Source organism: Vulpes vulpes, chromosome 1, assembly GCF_048418805.1.
Source record: "Vulpes vulpes isolate BD-2025 chromosome 1, VulVul3, whole genome shotgun sequence".
Lineage (NCBI taxonomy): Eukaryota > Metazoa > Chordata > Mammalia > Carnivora > Canidae > Vulpes > Vulpes vulpes.
The window spans coordinates 31,996,339-32,013,047 of record NC_132780.1 but is presented as its reverse complement, the minus strand read 5'-3'; the positions used below and the strand labels follow the sequence as shown (position 1 = coordinate 32,013,047).

At 47.1% G+C, this 16,709-nt stretch overlaps 1 protein-coding gene across 1 annotated transcript in view; it reads left to right on the top strand.

The window, feature by feature from the left end:
• The first annotated feature begins 11,304 nt into the window (after nt 1-11,304).
• DMRT1 (doublesex and mab-3 related transcription factor 1) overlaps nt 11,305-16,709 on the top strand; it is a 114,059-nt gene continuing 108,654 nt past the window's right edge. The window contains exons 1-2 of the mRNA XM_072735222.1: nt 11,305-11,667; nt 15,049-15,232. Coding sequence (XP_072591323.1) covers nt 11,305-11,667; nt 15,049-15,232 — 547 coding nt within the window. The remainder of the gene's footprint in view (nt 11,668-15,048; nt 15,233-16,709) is intronic.

Below are 16,709 nucleotides of genomic sequence, written 5' to 3'. Positions count from 1 at the left end.
TACCCACTTGTTCCCCCTGCCAGTATCTGAGAGACAACAGGTGAGCAGCTGGACCTTTCTTAACGTGGTCAAGAATGTGAGCCCGGGTCCACCTCCTCATATGCTCCTTGTTTGTGGATTGCACAAAGCCACTTAACCTCTATGCACCTCAGATTCCTCATTTATAATGTGGAGATAATGACAGGACCTATGATAAAAGCCCTTGTGATAATTCAGCAAATTAACAGAGAAACCCCTAGTTACAGTGTTGGACATTAGGAAAGCTCCATGCAAATTTTATTAATTGTTGCCTAACTTCCTTCATTTCTGGAGTATATCCTAGGCTGGCATGCATTTGTACTTTTATCCTCCTGTTGGGCCAAAATAAAGACTCCTGCCCTCCCTGCCTGCCTGGCAGGATTGGGCTTTGCACAAGACTCCTCTCCTCCCCGGGCTTGATACACTTCCTTAATACACATCTAGCAGAACACTTTATAGAGATGCCTGGGTGGCTCAGTGGTTAAGCATCTTCCTTTGGCTCAGGTCATGATCCTGGGGTCCTAGGATTAAGTTCCACATCGGGCTCCCTACAGGGAGCCTGCTTCTCCTTTTGCCTATGTCTCTGTGTCTCTCATAAATAAATAAAAAATAAAATCTTAAAAAGAAGAACACTTTATTTATGTGGCTGTCTCCTTTGGATTCAGAAGCTCTAGCAAGAGAGGGTCAATGTCTTGCTTCCTTTAACTCATGGGCCAGCAGGGACCTGTCAGAAGAGAGGGAGTCTGAGTGTAAAGACAGGTCCATCATTTTAGACCAAGTCTGCTGTCCACAAAAGACTTTGAAGGTACCTCCAAATGTATTATCCCATCTTGAAATATTGTCTTAAAAAACAAAAATCATCCTGGGAGCCCCAAAAACAAATGGAGGCCCATAGCAGGAATCCACACTTTTTTAAAAAGATTTTATTTATTTATTCATGAGAGACAGAGAGAGAGAGAGAGAGGCAGAGACACAGGCAGAGGGAGAAGCAGGCTTCATGCAGGGAGCCCAATGCAGGACTCGATCCTGAGTCTCCAGGATCACGCCCTGGGCTGCAGGCGGTGCTAAACCGCTGTGCCACGGGGGCTGCCAATCACACTCTTTTTAGATAACAGGACCAAATAGAAAATATTTTAAGCTCTGGGAGCCATTTGGCTTCTATTACAATTCCTGGGCTCTGCCCTCCTATCTCCAAAGCAGCCATAGACAGTACATAAAGGAGTGGGTGTAGTTGTGTTCCTATAAAACATTATTTACAGGCACCGAAATTTGAATATCACATGTAACAAAAATTCTATTTTTCATTTTCTTCCAGCCATTTAAAAATGTACAACCCATTCTGAGCCTACAGGCTATAGCAAACTTGCGGTCATCTGAATTTGTCCTACAGGAATATACCTAGAGGACCCCTGGTCCAAAAGTGGTTTTTAATCTATTTTTCCCCCTGACTCTTAGGAAGACTTGGGGAAATGGTGTTTCTCAGGACTTATAATATTAGGGTTTCCATATATTTGATGAATAAAAATACAGAACACCCAATTGAATTTGAATTTAAGATCAACAAGGAATAATAGTTTTTAGCCTAAGTATGCCCCATGCAATATTGATGTATTTCATCTGGCACCCCTACTTTAGAGGGTATCAGTAGTATTTATTAAGTATAAGGCTACCAATCCCACTCTCCTACCACCCATCACCTCTAACACCACTGTGCTGGTATCTACACTACAGTTAATTGTGCATATTCCCACGTGGAGACCCCTTTGGGTTTACAGTGTTTGTAGGGGGGACACACAGACACTACCTGTCTTCTGGGCAGGAAATAGGACCTGAAGGGGAGCAAGGAGAAGCTTCCTTGCCCCACCCAGGACCCCCCTACACCAGCTCATGTGGGTAAAATGGGTAAGATGGCACAGTCATGTGGGGTAAACATCCCGGCTGGCAGAGACACTAAGTAAAGACAGTGCCTGGGGATGCCTGGGTTGCTCAGTGGTGAGCATCTGCCTTTGGCTCAGGTCGTGATCCTGGGGTCCCAGGATTGAGTCCCACACTGGGCTCCCCTTCAGGTCCTCTCCCTGTGCCTCTGCCTGTGTCTCTGCTTCTCTCTGTGTGTCTCTCATTAATAAATTTTAAAAAAAAATCTTAAAAAAAAAAAGGCAATGCTTGGCTTGTGGTGGCAAGCCTGGCTGTGGCCTGAGAGCACCCCCACCAATGACCCTTCCCCTTGGAGTCCCTGGGGAGGAGGGGTAGGAGATGACACTTTACGAGAGGGAGTGTGTCCACTCACCACACTCTGGGATTATCTCCTTGTTTTTCTCAGCTTTTATGCATATTTTTAAATAGTAATAAATAAATACTCCACCCTTGTCTCAGTAAGGTTCCTGAAAGCAAAGGCTTTCTGTTCTTCCTGAGTCTAATAAAGCAGGAGGAACGCATCCAGTAGGAATGTCATCCAAATAGGGCAGTAAGGAATGAGGACCCCAGGGATGAAAATTTCTAGAACAGGGTAGAGGCTGCCTGAATGTCTCCATCACCAGGCCGTCCCATTTCCCCCTTTGGATGATGCAGTTCTAGTTTGTATGAATTTACCACCCCTTCATGACTGGTTCCTTAATCCAAATTCCTTCTTCCAGAAGCCCTCCAGGGCCCCTCCAGTCTTCAGTGTTTTCTAAACTCCTTAGCACTTAATGCTACCGTTCAGGTGGGGGTGAATCCTGCACCAACCCAAGACATTTCTTTTTTTTTTTTTTTTAAGATTTTATTTATTCATTCATAGAGACAGAGAGAGAGAGAGAGAGAGAGAGAGAGAGAGAGAGGCAGAGACACAGGCAGAGGGAGAAGCAGGCTTCACACAGGGAGCCCGACACCGGACTTGATCCCGGGTCTCCAGGATCACGCCCTGGGCCTCAGGTGGTGCTAAACCGCTGTGCCATCGGGGCTGCCCCCAAGACATTTCTTGAACCAAATGGTTACTGATGTTTTCTTTGGTGAACTATTGCACAGGTTTGTCTTGTTTTCTGAGCCCCAGGAAGATGCTTTATAGTGTAGCTGAAGTCATGTTTGGTTAGGGGTGTCAATTCTGACAGTAACCACATACAGTAATCAACTTGAGGGCACCCGGGTGGCTCAGCGGTTGAGCATCTGCCTTTGGCCTAGGGTGTGATCCCAGGGTCCTGGGATCAAGTCCCACATCGGGCTCGCTGCAGGGAACCTGCTTCTCCCTCCTCCTATGTCTCTGCCTCTCTCTGTGTGTGTGTCTCTCATGAATAAGTAAATCTTAAAAAAAAAAAAAAAGATTTTATTTATTTATTTGGAGGTGAGGGAGGGGCAGAGGTCTGAAGAAAGCAGGGCTCTATCTCAGAACCCCGAGATCACCACCTGAGCTGAAGCCAAGAGTCCAGTCTGACACTCAACCAACTGAACTGCCCAGGTCCCTTGCAAGTAGTTTTGAAATATGTGCCAACAACTACAGCGATTAGGGTTAGTCTAGTTCTTGTCATCCGCATACCATCATCATTCTCATTATCTAGTTTCTTCGCTCATCATTCTTCTGGGATTAGATGAATTTTTGTGTTTTTAACGTATCTCTAAAACTTGGTGTAGTTTTCATCCATTTGTTGGGAAAGTTGGAAACCTGATAAGGCCTTCTTTGGGGGGAAAAAAAGAAGCTTGGTAAAGCACATAATAACTGATATATGTGTCTACTAAAGGTTTCAATTTTTAAACTTGGAATCAGCCACAAAATATTCATTTTACTATTCTCAGCCCTTCTGCCTCATGTAAGTGGCTTGTGGTAAAAATTCAGGCGAGCTTACATTGTTATTTATCTTGGCAATATTAGCATGGCAAATCTGTTTGTCTTCTTTTTATTTTGTTAGCAAACTGAGAAATCGGCAAGATAGTGGCTGTTGAACCCAATGGGAGATGTATCTGAGCACCTTTGTTGATATACATTTTAACTTCCAATTCATTTGAAACTCTTAAATGTTATTTCAGGATTTGTGTTCACTGTTTCCTCTGATCTTTTAAAACTAGTCTCAGCAAAACTCTTCCAAGAGCCTCAAGGGCCTTCCCTGTGTGAGAAAGAACTGACATAAATAGTAATCTCAGGGGGATTATTAACATTAAAAAGTAGACACCTTTGTTTTTAAATGGTCAATTAAAATAAGGCATTTGTAAATTAAAATCCAAATAGCAATTGAATGTGTTTGCTCTTTACAAATATCAAACATTAAAGGTATCTTGTTATTCTTTCTCCACCTAATTAAGCTTGGTAAAATAATTTTTTTGAACTTAAAATTTTCCTTTTTTTATTAAGTTCTTTTTTAAGTGTTTATTTAAATTCCGGTTAACACACAGTATAATATTACTTTCAGGTACAAAATTTAGTGATTCAGGACGCCTGGGTGGCCCAGTGGTTGAGCGCCTGCCTTGGGCTCAGGTCATGACGCTGGGATTGAGTCCCACATCGGGCTCCCCTCGGGGAGTCTGCTTCTCCCTCTGCCTGTGTCTCTGCCTCTCTCTGTTTCTCATGAATAAATAAATAAAATCTTAAAATAAAAAAGTAGAATTTAGTGATTCAAATCTATTCATGTCAGTGCTCATCATGATAAGTGTACTCTTTAATCCCCATCTACACTAAATATATTTTTTAAACATTTATTTATTTATTTATTCCAGAAAGAGAGCCAGAGAGAGAGCACATGGGCGAGTGGGAGGAGGGGGCAGAGGGAGAGAATCTCCCGAGGACTCCCCTTGAGGGAGGAGTCTGAGGAGGAGGGGCTCAACCCCACCACCCTGAGATTATGACCCTGAGCAGAAACCAAGAGTCCAGGCCTAACCCACTGAACCAAGTGCCCCTAAAATAAATATTCCTTTTTGGGTTTTGTTTAAGATTTTACTTGTTTATTTATTCATGAGAGACACAGAGAGAGGCAGAGAGAGAGGCAGAGTTATAGGCAGAGGGAGAATCAGTCTCTCTGTGGGGAGACTGATGCAGGACTCAATCCCAGGACCCCGGGATCATGACCTGAGCAGAAGGCAGGCACTCAACCGCTAAGCCACCCAGGTGTCCCTAACTGGGAAAAATTATAAAACATTTATATTCTTTTCTTAAGCAAAAGGTAAGGAATAGGACAGGATTTAAACTTCTGTTGCTAACTCACAGTGGGGCATTACTTGTGAGAAACCATTCATTGCCCAGTCTTAGAAAACAGGGGTGCCCTCGGGGTCTGTGCTCTGGGTAACGCAGAGCGGCCCCTGCCAGGGTGCGTCTCCTCCCTCCCATGGGCGCCCACCCCTGCTGCTCTGCCCGCGTGCTGCCTTTGAGTGGCACTTTACTGTGTCCCGCAGCCTTCCTCGGGGCCTGAGCTGGCCCCAGATGCTCAGATGATGTGAGGACAGCGTGCTTTGAGACAGATGTTTGCTACTCGGATTTCTGTCTCCAGGTGCCAGGCTGGGCTCCTAATTACTGACCTGTTGGGAACAGTTTCCTGGGGTGAACAAGCCAACTGCTCAGATCCTCGGAGCTGCCTGCTGGGCCCCCCTCATCTTCCGCCGGTGCTTCTAGATTGCCCCTGTAGTATTCTGAACAACCATTCACACTACGATCATGCTTGTTCTCTCGCACACATCTTTACATATGTAAGTCATTGCATCATTACAATTCTCAGGTCCTCTCCAAAGTCCAGTGGAAGAAATGGAGGCTTGGAGAGGGTGAGTGACTTGCCCAGGAGCAGCACTAGCTGGTAAGTGGCAAGGCCATGACTCTAGCGGCAGCCTTCATTCCTATAGACCCCGCCCTACAGCGCTGACTGCCATCCCCCATCCTCCACCCCCATCACGATTCTGGGCATCTTACCAGTAACTGATCCCTCCGATATTGTCATCATCGCCTCATAGGGACCAGAGAGGTTAAGTGGCTTGTCCAAATCACATGGTGATTGGCAGAGCCACCACTTCCACTCCTCAAACACTTCAAGGACAGAGACCTTCATCCTTCTCCATTTGCCTATAGAATAGAGGCCAAGTTCCTCACTGGCAGGCAAGGTGCCACGCTATCTTTCCACCCTTATCTCCTGCTGGGCTCCAGCTTGACTCTTCTGTTCCAGACTGGCACGCCTTTGCCCTCTCCCCCAACCTGCAGGCTCAGTCTCAGCATCCAGCCTTCCATCTGTCCTTCCCACAGCCTAGAAGGTTCTGTTTTCCCCTTTGTGCCTGCTCAGATCCTGCGAGACTGCAGGCCACAGGGCAGTCCTCCTCTTACTCCAGTCCTCCACACAGTGCCCGATGCTCTACTCCTCTTGCTCCTCCCCAGATTGCTCCTGCTCATATCACAGGGCATTGTCCACATGCAGCTGCATGCGGAGTCTTTCGTTCAGGCCAGTGGACTGAGCGCTCTGCACTTGACCCTTGAGCTGAGTTTTTTTTTTTTTTTTAAGATTTTATTTATTTGTTCATGAGAAAGAGAGAGAGAGAGAGAGAGAGAGAGAGAGAGAGAGAAAGGCAGAGACACAGGCAGAGGGAGAAGCAGGCTTCATGCAGGGAGCCCGATATGCGACTCCAGGATCACGCCCTGGGCTGAAGGCGGCGCTAAACCGCTGAGCCACCTGGGCTGCCCTTGAGCTGAGTATTTTGACTCATACACTGTCTCGCTTCATATATATGGTCAGAAGCAGCACAGAGAATTTTCCCTGTGATCCCACCAAGACCAGGGGCTAGGGCTGCTTTCCATGGACGAAATGCAAAGTAGATGAAATTTATCATAAACGCTTTCTAATATAGCTCCCTCCTCACTAAATTATACTAACATGTGGGAGGCTATATGTATATATGCCCTGCTTTCTCCCACCTCTTTTTTTTCTTTCCAATATGGAAATAATATTAACAACAAAAACAACAGACTTGTGACTGGGTTCCAAATACTTTTCTAAGCACTTCCTGAGTATTAACTAATTTAGTTTTTCTATCAATTCTTTGAGGCAGATATTATTATGCTCCTATCACAGATAGGCAGACTGAGTCACAGACAGGTTAAGAAACTTGTCTAAGGTCACACAGCTGGGATTCAAAGCAAGGCATTTAATTATGATGCCATACTGCCTCACTAATAAAATAATATATATATATTTTTTCTGATGGTGAAAGTAATGCCTGCTAAATGTTTTTAAAAATCAGTTAGTAAAGTGTAAGCATCACAGAACTATGGCAACTGTAAAGCAAAACATGTAATAATTTTTTGGTGCAATGAACTTGGTTTCCAAGTTCTAATGCTAAAATGCTGGCAAGCTGGGGCTGACCACAGGGCTGAGGCTAGGCCAGTTTGGCCCCAACCCGGATGTCAGCTCTTACCACACAGCCATGGGGGAAGAGACAGAATGGAGGGTGCCAGAATCTGGATTGACTTTGCAAAAACATAAAATAAAAACAAAACAAAGTATAAGGAGATTATCACCCATAATCCGGTAACCCAGGGAGAGCTTATCAAGCAAATAGAAAAGATATAGCCTATCAAGCAAATATAAATCCACATTTGCTCTTATTTCAGAAATGGAACCACATTGTATATCATGGTGTTTCTTGTTTACATGTTTGTTTGTTGAGGCATGATTTTTTTTTTAATTCATTTGAGAAAGAGAGAGACAGGAGAGAGCACGAGCAGGGGAAGAGGAAGAGGGAGAGGGAGAAGCAGACTCTCCACTGAGCAGGGAGCCTGACGCCAGGCTCCATCCCAGGACCCTGAGATCATGACCTGAGCCTAAGGCAGACACTTAACTGGCAGAGCCACCCAGGTGCCCCAAGGCATAATTTATATACCTTAAAATTCTCTCAGTTTAGTCATACCAATAATTTTAATACATTTGCAGAATTTTGCAACCATGACCGCAATACAATTTTAGATCATTGCATCACCCCCAGAAAGACCCCTTATACTCATCTGCACTTCCTCTCTGTTCCCAGCCAGCCCCTGGTGACTGCTTATCCTCCCTAAATTGATTTGCCTATTTTGGACATTTGATATAAATGGGTACATACAATATATGGTATTTTGAATCTACCTTCTTTTTCTTAGCGTACTGTTTTCAGAGTTCATTCTTACTGTAGAGCGTATCATTACCTCATCCTTTTTGAGGACTGGATAATAGTCCATTGTATGTATATAGCACTTTGTTTATTCATTCAAGCATTAAAGGATTTGTGTTGTTCCAATGGGTGATGCTGGTATGGATATTCATGTCTTAGTGTTTGTGTGGATGTATGTTTTCATTTCTCTGCAGTAGATATCTAGGAGTGAAAATTTGATCATATTGCAAAGTTTTCCAAAATGGTTGTGTTTTACATTCCCACCAGCAATATCTGAGAATTTCAGGTTCTCTACATCCTAGCCAATACTTGCTACTGGACTGTGTTTTCGATCATAGCCATCCTGGTGGGTGTGCAGTGATGGTTCATTGTTGTTTTGATTCACACTTCCCTAACGATTAACAATATCAAGCATCTTTCCATGTCTACGTTGGCCATTCAAACATTTTCTTTGGTGAAATGTCCATGCGAAATATTACCCATGCTTCTGATTGGGTTGTCTGTTTATTATTGAATCACAAGAGTTTTTATGTGTTCTGGATATAAGTCCTCTATCAGATAGATGATTTCCAAATATTTTTTTCCCAGCCTTTGGTTTTTCAATATCTAAGTGCTACCTTTAGAAGCACAAAGGTTTTAAATTTTGATAAAGTCAGTTTGTAATTTTTTTTGCTCTTATCACTTGTGCTTTGGTATCATATCTAAGAAGTCTTTGCCTAATCCTACCAAGTTTTAGAACAGACCCCTCCTTCCCCAACACTCATCAGTATGTCTTGGCCATCTGTCTATCTCAACGCACACTGATCTGCATCATCAACGCACACCTTCATAGTTCTGGTTTCTGGAAGGACAGGAGGGGAGAAAGAAGACAACAGGGGCAGACCACTCAAAATATCCAGAACCACTCTTGCTCATCCTTAGGGGCTCCCTACTTCCCTTCTGGATAACCTTGTGCCTTGTATCTCCTCCATGGTTTGTGAACAAAAGCTTTATTAGGCTATTAACTTCGTCACATTTTATGTTTTACTACCTTGTTCACACAGGTTCCTAGCCCCAAATTTTCTGTAGCCTTAAATTTCTCCATCACAGATTCTAGTGATGGGAGGCTCAAAAGAGACATGTGTCCCCCTGTAATTTGGGATATGACAGCCACTGCTTCCAGCATTTACTTCATTCTCTTAAACTGAATTGAATCTTGGGAGTGATTTGGCTCGAGCTAGGGTATTGAAGTATAAATATGTGGAGAAGGATAAATGATAGGTAGCAGCAGTTGGCATGTGTGTTTTAATGGAAGATTTAGGAATATTCCTCAATAAAATAGTGGTTATCCTTTAACAGGTTCCAGAATGAGATGAATGGTTGTTGCATCCTGGCCTCTGTCTGGAGTAGAGCTTCACTGGCTTGATGGTAAAGATATGAGGTACTGTGTAAAGCTAGAAGTTTCTTTAGGAAATATTTTCAGCCAGGAAACACCAATGGGAGAAAATTCAGGCTTGAAGAAGGAGCCTGTGAGAGGGGCTTCAGAATAATAGGAAAAGTAGGTTAGAGCATTTCCAAGATCAGTGCTGAAAATGTTCCTCTGCTAAGAGAGGAGCCAAGTGCAATGGTCTCCATTCTTTGCAGACCTACCCTCCCCTTGGGCTGGGGGCCTGGAATTTGGGGCCTGAGAACTAATACTGGGGAAAAGCAAGGAAAGTGGAGGAGAGGTGTTAGGGCAACCCCCTGGCTGGATAAAGGCCATTGTGGGGTTAGGGAAATGGTACTGAACAGGTAGGTAAAGGGCCAACACTGAGCTCTTTCCAGCTGGTTGGAAACTCTGAGGCTGAGAAATGCAGAGGGAGATCACTGAAGCCCTTTAAAACACAGCCTTGGGTCTTTAACTTTTTTCACAAGACAAGCCATACCAAACCACCACAGAGGCCAGCTAACTGTGTGGAATATACCGGAAGATCAAGAACCAGGGATAGGAGCTGGAAGCTACCACAGATCCAGACATGGGGAGGGCTGGTTGTTTGCAGGGACACGTGGGTGTGTAGGGAAGAAATCATCTGATCCACAGGCCTTAGGGATGGACTTGCTGTGTAAGTGAACAGAGAGGAACCGGTGGGGGGAGGCTGTAAGACGACCGGGGGTTTCTAGAGGTATAACTGTACACAATGAATGCACATTTCTTAAGTGTAGAGTGAATTTTGATAAACGTCTTCATCTGCTAAGTAACCCCCCAACCCCATTCCAATGAGGTTTGTTAAGGGCTGAGTTTCACGCCCCTGCGTGCAGATCCTATGTGAAACATTTTTTTTTTTTTTTCTATGTGAAGCATTTGAAGTGAGAAGCCACAAAGGCTGGAATTTCAGATTTCAGAGTCATTGGGAGCCCGCAGGTAGAAATCTTGTGAACGAATGAACACAAGGGCAGGAAGAAGTGACTGGAGAACAGAAAGACCCGATTTTTCGTGCACCGGAGCCCCACACAATGAGGGTCTTAGTTGCTGATTAAGGGCAGAGACTTTTGTCGGGCCTACAATCCCCTACTTCTTCTTTTAAGCGAGGAAGAACCCGTTTCCCGGAGTTGGCGTCTGCCAACCTCTGGCCTCCGGAGCTAACGGAGCTAACGCGGGAGAGTGGGGGAAGGGAGCTGTAGGACCCCACGGGGTGGTCTGCACCTCCTCCAAGCAGCGTGCGCCACGAGGATGCACAAGTGCGTTCCAGCCCTGGGAGCTCTGCTTCCTCCGTGTGCAGCGAGCTCGGGCACCTGGGGGAGCGTGGGGATCGCGCTCTCCCCGGCGGCTCTGCACCTCGAGGTGCGCTTGCAGACACCTGCAGCCACGCCCTCGGCGTTTGCAGCCAGTGCAAGCCGGCTCCGGGCTGGAACGCGGTGGCTAGAGTTGGGGGGCGGGGGGCGGGGCCGCATTCCCTCGCGCCCTCTCCCGCCCAGGCAATCCCGGGAACGTTCTGAAAAGTATCCAAAAGTTCTGCGCTGCGCGCGCGCCAAAAGAAAAAAAAAGAAAAAAGAAAAAGGGCTCAACCCCCCACCAGTCTGGGCGTTGTGAGTCCCGACCTCGCCACTCCGGCTGCACCTCGGGCCGCGGCGCACACGCCTTCTGCGCCTTCCCCTCCGGAGCCTCGCCCCCGGCTGCGCTCTTCCCTGCAGCCCTCTCCAGCCCGGAGGGGGCCCCGAGGGTCCTCGCGCCTCTCCCTGGGCACCATGCCCAACGACGACGCATTCAGCAAGCCCTCCGCACCTTCGGAGGCCCCGCACGCCGCCGCCGGGGCACCGCCGCAGGGCAAGGCCGGGGGCTTTGGCAAAGCGGCCGGGGCGCTGGTCGGGAGCACCGGGGGCGCGGGCGCCGGGGGCAGCGGCGGCGGCTCGGGCTCGGGCTCGGGCTCGGGGGCGTCGGGCCTGGGCTCCGCGAGCAAGAAGTCCCCGCGGCTGCCCAAGTGCGCGCGATGCAGGAACCACGGCTACGCGTCGCCGCTCAAGGGCCACAAGCGCTTCTGCATGTGGCGGGACTGCCAGTGCAAGAAGTGCAACCTGATCGCCGAGCGACAGCGCGTGATGGCCGCGCAGGTGAGTGCGGGCGTCCGGGGCGCGGGGGTCAGCCCGCCACCTGGGTCCCTGGGGCGCGGCGGGCGCCACGCGGTGCGGGGGTGCGGAGAGGCGCGCGGGGCGCGGGGCTCCCAGCCTCGCGGGGCTCCCGGTCCTCTGGGGTCCGGCCCGCGGAGCAGGGAGGTTGCGGGGCTTGCTGGGCCCTCCGGCCGAGAGTTCGGGTGCATGCCCCGTTGGGCGGGGGGGGGGGGGGGGGGGCTCAAGAATCCGTCCCCAGGATCTCCCGTCTCCGTCCCGAGCAGTAAGCTGGCGCCGGGCTGGCCCTGTTCAGGGGTCCCCGATCCCGCCCTCCAGCAGACTTGCGGGGTTCGCGCCTTCGGAGGCCCCCCGAATCCCTAGGGTCTCAGATCATTGGCTCAGAGCACGGAGTGGCAATCGCCTCTTGGGAGGGGAGGTGGAGAGGGGCCCCCAGACCCGCAGGATCTCTGCTCCCGCTTTCAGAGCACAGAGTGGCCGGGCTCGGCCCTCCGGGGGTCCCGCGCACCTCGGACCTGGCTGTCGGAGTGGAGAGCTGGGAGCCCTCCCCAGGGGGCCCGGCCTCCCCGCACCTGGAGCAGAGAGAGCGTGCACACCGGGGAGGGTGCCGCCGCCCTTCCGGGCCCGGGCGGGCCTCAGCTGGCCGCACGGTCCTTGGGGAAGAGCCGCGGCAGCGCGGGCCGGCGCAGCGTGGTCCCCGCGCCCCGGGCGCCCTCCGGGGGTCGCCGCCCGCGGGCCCTCCGCGCGCCCCAGCCATTTAGCGCACCGCGGGGATTCTCCTCGCCTTCCAGCCTCTCTGCACCTGACTCACGCAGGTACGAGTTGCTTGGAGTCTGGCTTAGAAAGCACGCTTAGAAGTTTTTAAAAAGCGTGCGCAAGGGGTGGGGGTGGGGGGGAATTGGAAACGGTTTGAGGCTAGATCTGTAATTTAAAAAAAAAAACGAAACAAAACAAAACATTCTAGGCAGTTCGGTAATTTAGCATCTTAAACCGAAATGATTGTCTTGGTATCCTGAAAGGTTTTTTTTTTTTTTTTTTGAGAGAGAGAGAGAGAGAGAGAGAGAGAGAATAATATACATTCTTTCCAGCTAAAATTTGTTTCATCCTTTTAAGACAGTTTATTTAAGATGAAAAGATACGAAAGAAAAGTTTACTAACGCGAGGTGCTACTTGTGGCTGGGAACGTGTGAATAACCTCCGTGGAAAATAATTCATCCAAGTGTGTAACAGAAAGGCCGGATAAATGCTTAAAGATTCTACTCTTTATATACACCTCATTTTAAAACATGTGTCTGAAATTGGAAATAGGTTGGCTTCGCAGATTGCAAGTGCAGTCATGGAATACAGGTTTTCCTTAGCTGTTTCTTTGGGGATTTTTAGTGTGATCTATAGTGGGGGAACAGATTATACTCATCCAGCCTTAAAATGCATCACATTTACTGAAAAAGACAGGGACGTTGAAGTTGTATTTGTAGGCAGAAAATTCTGAACATTGAGTTGTTGGCTTAAATATTACTGTGTGGAGAATATGCTTCGGAGACGAATTTTCCTGGAAATGTATTAAAATGTAATGAAAGTATGTATTTAAGTAGGGCCATTCATTTTGAATAAGCTTTATTCATAGGGGCACCAACTTGGAAAAAAACTGTTTGCTACATTAAAAACAAAAGCAACTCAGGATTACTTCTATAATATGAAACAAGCATTTTTTTTACACCAGAAAGGCTTGTGCTGTCCTAGATGAAATCCTGTAAAATTCCCCTGTACCAGCTGTTTTTTTCATTCTGAAACAGTGCGAAATGGATCTTCAATATGACCCTACTAACTGCATTTTAATCAATTGCCCGTCTTCCCTGATTAAATAATATTTCTTTAAAATCTTGGAGAGGCTTTCATAAAAGTGTTCTCCTCCGTTTATGGCATATAAAATAAATATCCACATTTTGTGCATCCATGAGATTTGTGTGAATCAGGATATAAGCATTCATTGACATACTTCAGAGATTTGTGGAGTTTTTTTGTTGCTATTTTTTGGCCAAATCCTTAATATTGTTTCTAAACTTGGTTAATAATAGAAAATCCAAGACTAAAGCTGGATCATTTAATCTTAATTGATTATTTAAGATTTTTTTTTGTAAGTTGAAGGCTCATGTTATGAGTAAAATTATTTGTGAGTTGATCAGCTTGCTAACCTTGGACTACAGTTTCCCTAAAACAATAAATAGTAGTTTGTGTTTCTGGTTTACATTTTTGATCTTGGCTTTTTGCTTTTATTTGGGCCTCAGAGGGAGGCACGGATAGTTTACTTTCTCATTTCACCATCACCAGTAGTCAAGTTTCAACAGAAAGTCTCCTTTTTTGTTACATGTGGTAGGCAAAAGTACAATTTAATTTCTTTACACTTTTTTTTTTTTTGCAACCTTTAACAATGTTATTTAAAAGCAGATAGATTGAAGAGGGACCCTGAGGAGTCTCCTAGGTAGGTGAGGTCCCTTAACACCCTGGCTTCCAGCCCCTTCTGTCCTGCTAGCATAGAGCCCCTGTTTTCTGTTTCTGCCTGTGTTTCTATCTGGCCTCCTCCTTCTCCATGGACGTCAGCGCCCTGTTCCAGCCCCATTCCCGCATTACTGCCCTGCATGCTCCCTCCATTCCGAGAGCAGGGCCCTTCTGGGGTTTCCTGAGCAGTGCTTGCCTCTCCTGGCCGCACTGCTCCCTTGCTCTGGATAGTTCTTCCCCTTCATTCTTGCCTCTCCAGGTGTTAGTCATTCTGCTATCCAGGGCCCTCTTCTAGTTCCACTTCTAGCTAGTTTTTATGCTTACAGCCATTTCTGCCTTGCGAGCCCTGCTGTAGGATAGATGTGTCCCTCTCCTGTGGTATTTGCCACATTTCATGTTAAGCTGCATTTGCACGTTTGGCCAACTCCTATTTTTGCTTTTTGTCAGTGAGTACCTTGGGATCAAATCTGATCCTACTGTATCTTGCTGCTCGTTGGCCCCAGGACAGTGGCCTTTTACAAATGTCCTTCCTAATCCGTCAATGCTGACCTCTCTTCAGGTTGACCTCCCCTGCTTGGCGGACTCTGCAGGTTTTCCTGATTGTCCCGGACCAAGCTTATTTCCTGCTGTACATTCTCATTTGTGTAATGGACATTTTTTGACTCTGCTGTGCGCTCTCAGCCACGCCTCAGCTTTGGCTGCACATCCTACCTAGTTGCCGTTCAGAAAGAACGAGAGACTCTCAGACCTTGCTTCCAAAGCTCATAACTCCTGATGTCTGGGGATGAGCGGGGCTCCGGGGGTTTTGGCAAAGCCAGGTGAGTGGTTCTGGAGCGTGGGAGGCTGACCTGCTTGCCCTGTCCTTCCCAGGTGGCCCTGAGAAGGCAGCAGGCCCAGGAGGAAGAACTGGGGATCAGCCACCCTATCCCGCTGCCCAGCGCCGCCGAGCTGCTTGTCAAGAGAGAGAGCGGTGGTAGCAACCCGTGCCTGATGGCCGAGAGCAGCAGCCCCTCGCAGCCCGCGCCGGCCAGCACCCCCACCACGGCGGCGTCAGGTAAGGGGCCTGGGGCTCAGGGACCCGCAGAACCCATCTCAGGGCTATCCTGAGCCATGTATCACATCCAGAAGGGGTTCTTCCTCTGCAGGTCTGTTTTGGCTACTTCACAGAGGAGATGGCCAGGAATTGTAAAATTGCAATTTTGGTAACCTCCTGGTGATTTGCTAAGTCTGGATTGGGACAGAGTCAGACTCACTGAGTATCAGAGGGGCGGGATTCCAGATTTCATCTCCGTGTGCCCTCCATTTTGGGGTTCACTGGGTGGGAGCTAAAAGATCTTTGTTTCCTAGAACTGAAAGTCCCATTTCTTTGGCAAGGGGCGCAGCCCATTTGGAGAAAGTGTCTCTAAAGGCCACCACCTCCTAGGTGTCCAGTTTTGGTGGGCATTGGGAAAGGAGGGGAGGCCCGTTCCATTCGGTTCGATTCTTTCCGTATGCTAAGACTATACTGAGGCCTGATGCATGTCATTTCATTCGTAGCTGTAGTAATCTGGATTGTCCTAACCCTATTTTATGCATATAAAAACTGGTGTAGGAAGTTTAAGTGCCTGGCTAAGTCCACAGAACTAGAAAGTACTTGACTTGATCCACGTGGCTCCAGAGCTCATCGTATTTACTGCACTGTGTCTCCAGATTGCCCTGAGAATCACTGTGGAAGCCCCTGGCCACATGGGGCCATTTAAATGTGACCTAATTACAGTGAAATAAAATGAAAACATTGAACCAAAGAAGATACACAGTTAGCATTACTGATCACTAAGGAAATGCAAATCAAAACTACAATGCAATAGCATTTCACTTCAGCCATTAGGATGGCTGCTATCAAAAAAGTTAAAAAACAAAACAAAATCCCAGAAAACAACAATATTGGCCAAGGGTGAGGAGAAATCAGAACCTTTGGGTGTTCTCAGCAGAAAAAAAAATGGTGCAGTTGCTATAGAAAACAATATGGCACTTCCTCAAAACTTAAAAATAGAATTAGCAGATGACTCAGCAATTCTGGCTGTTTACCCAAATGGGTTGAAAGCAGGGTCTCCTAGAGATACACCCGTGTTGTTAGTAGCCTTCATAATAGCTAAAATGTGGGAGCAATCCAAATGTCTATTGACTAATGAAAGGATAAGCAAAATGTGTCTATGCACGGTGGAATATTATTCAGCCTTAAAAAGGAAAAAAATCCTGGCACACGCTACAACTTGGTTCACCTTGAGGGTATTATGCCAAGTGGAATAAGTTGGTCACAAAAAGGCAGATACTGTGTGGTTGTACTTAAAGTAATCAGAATCCTGGGGACATAGGGTAGATTGGTGGTTGCCAGGGGCTGAGGAGGGCAGAGGGAAGGGGCAGTTACTGTTTCATGGGAATAGGGTTGCAGTTTAAAGATGAAGAGAGCAGTGGAGGGGATGGTGTAACAGTAGTGACACATTATGAATATGTTCAGTATTGCTATGGTGTGTATTTAAAAATGATTTAAG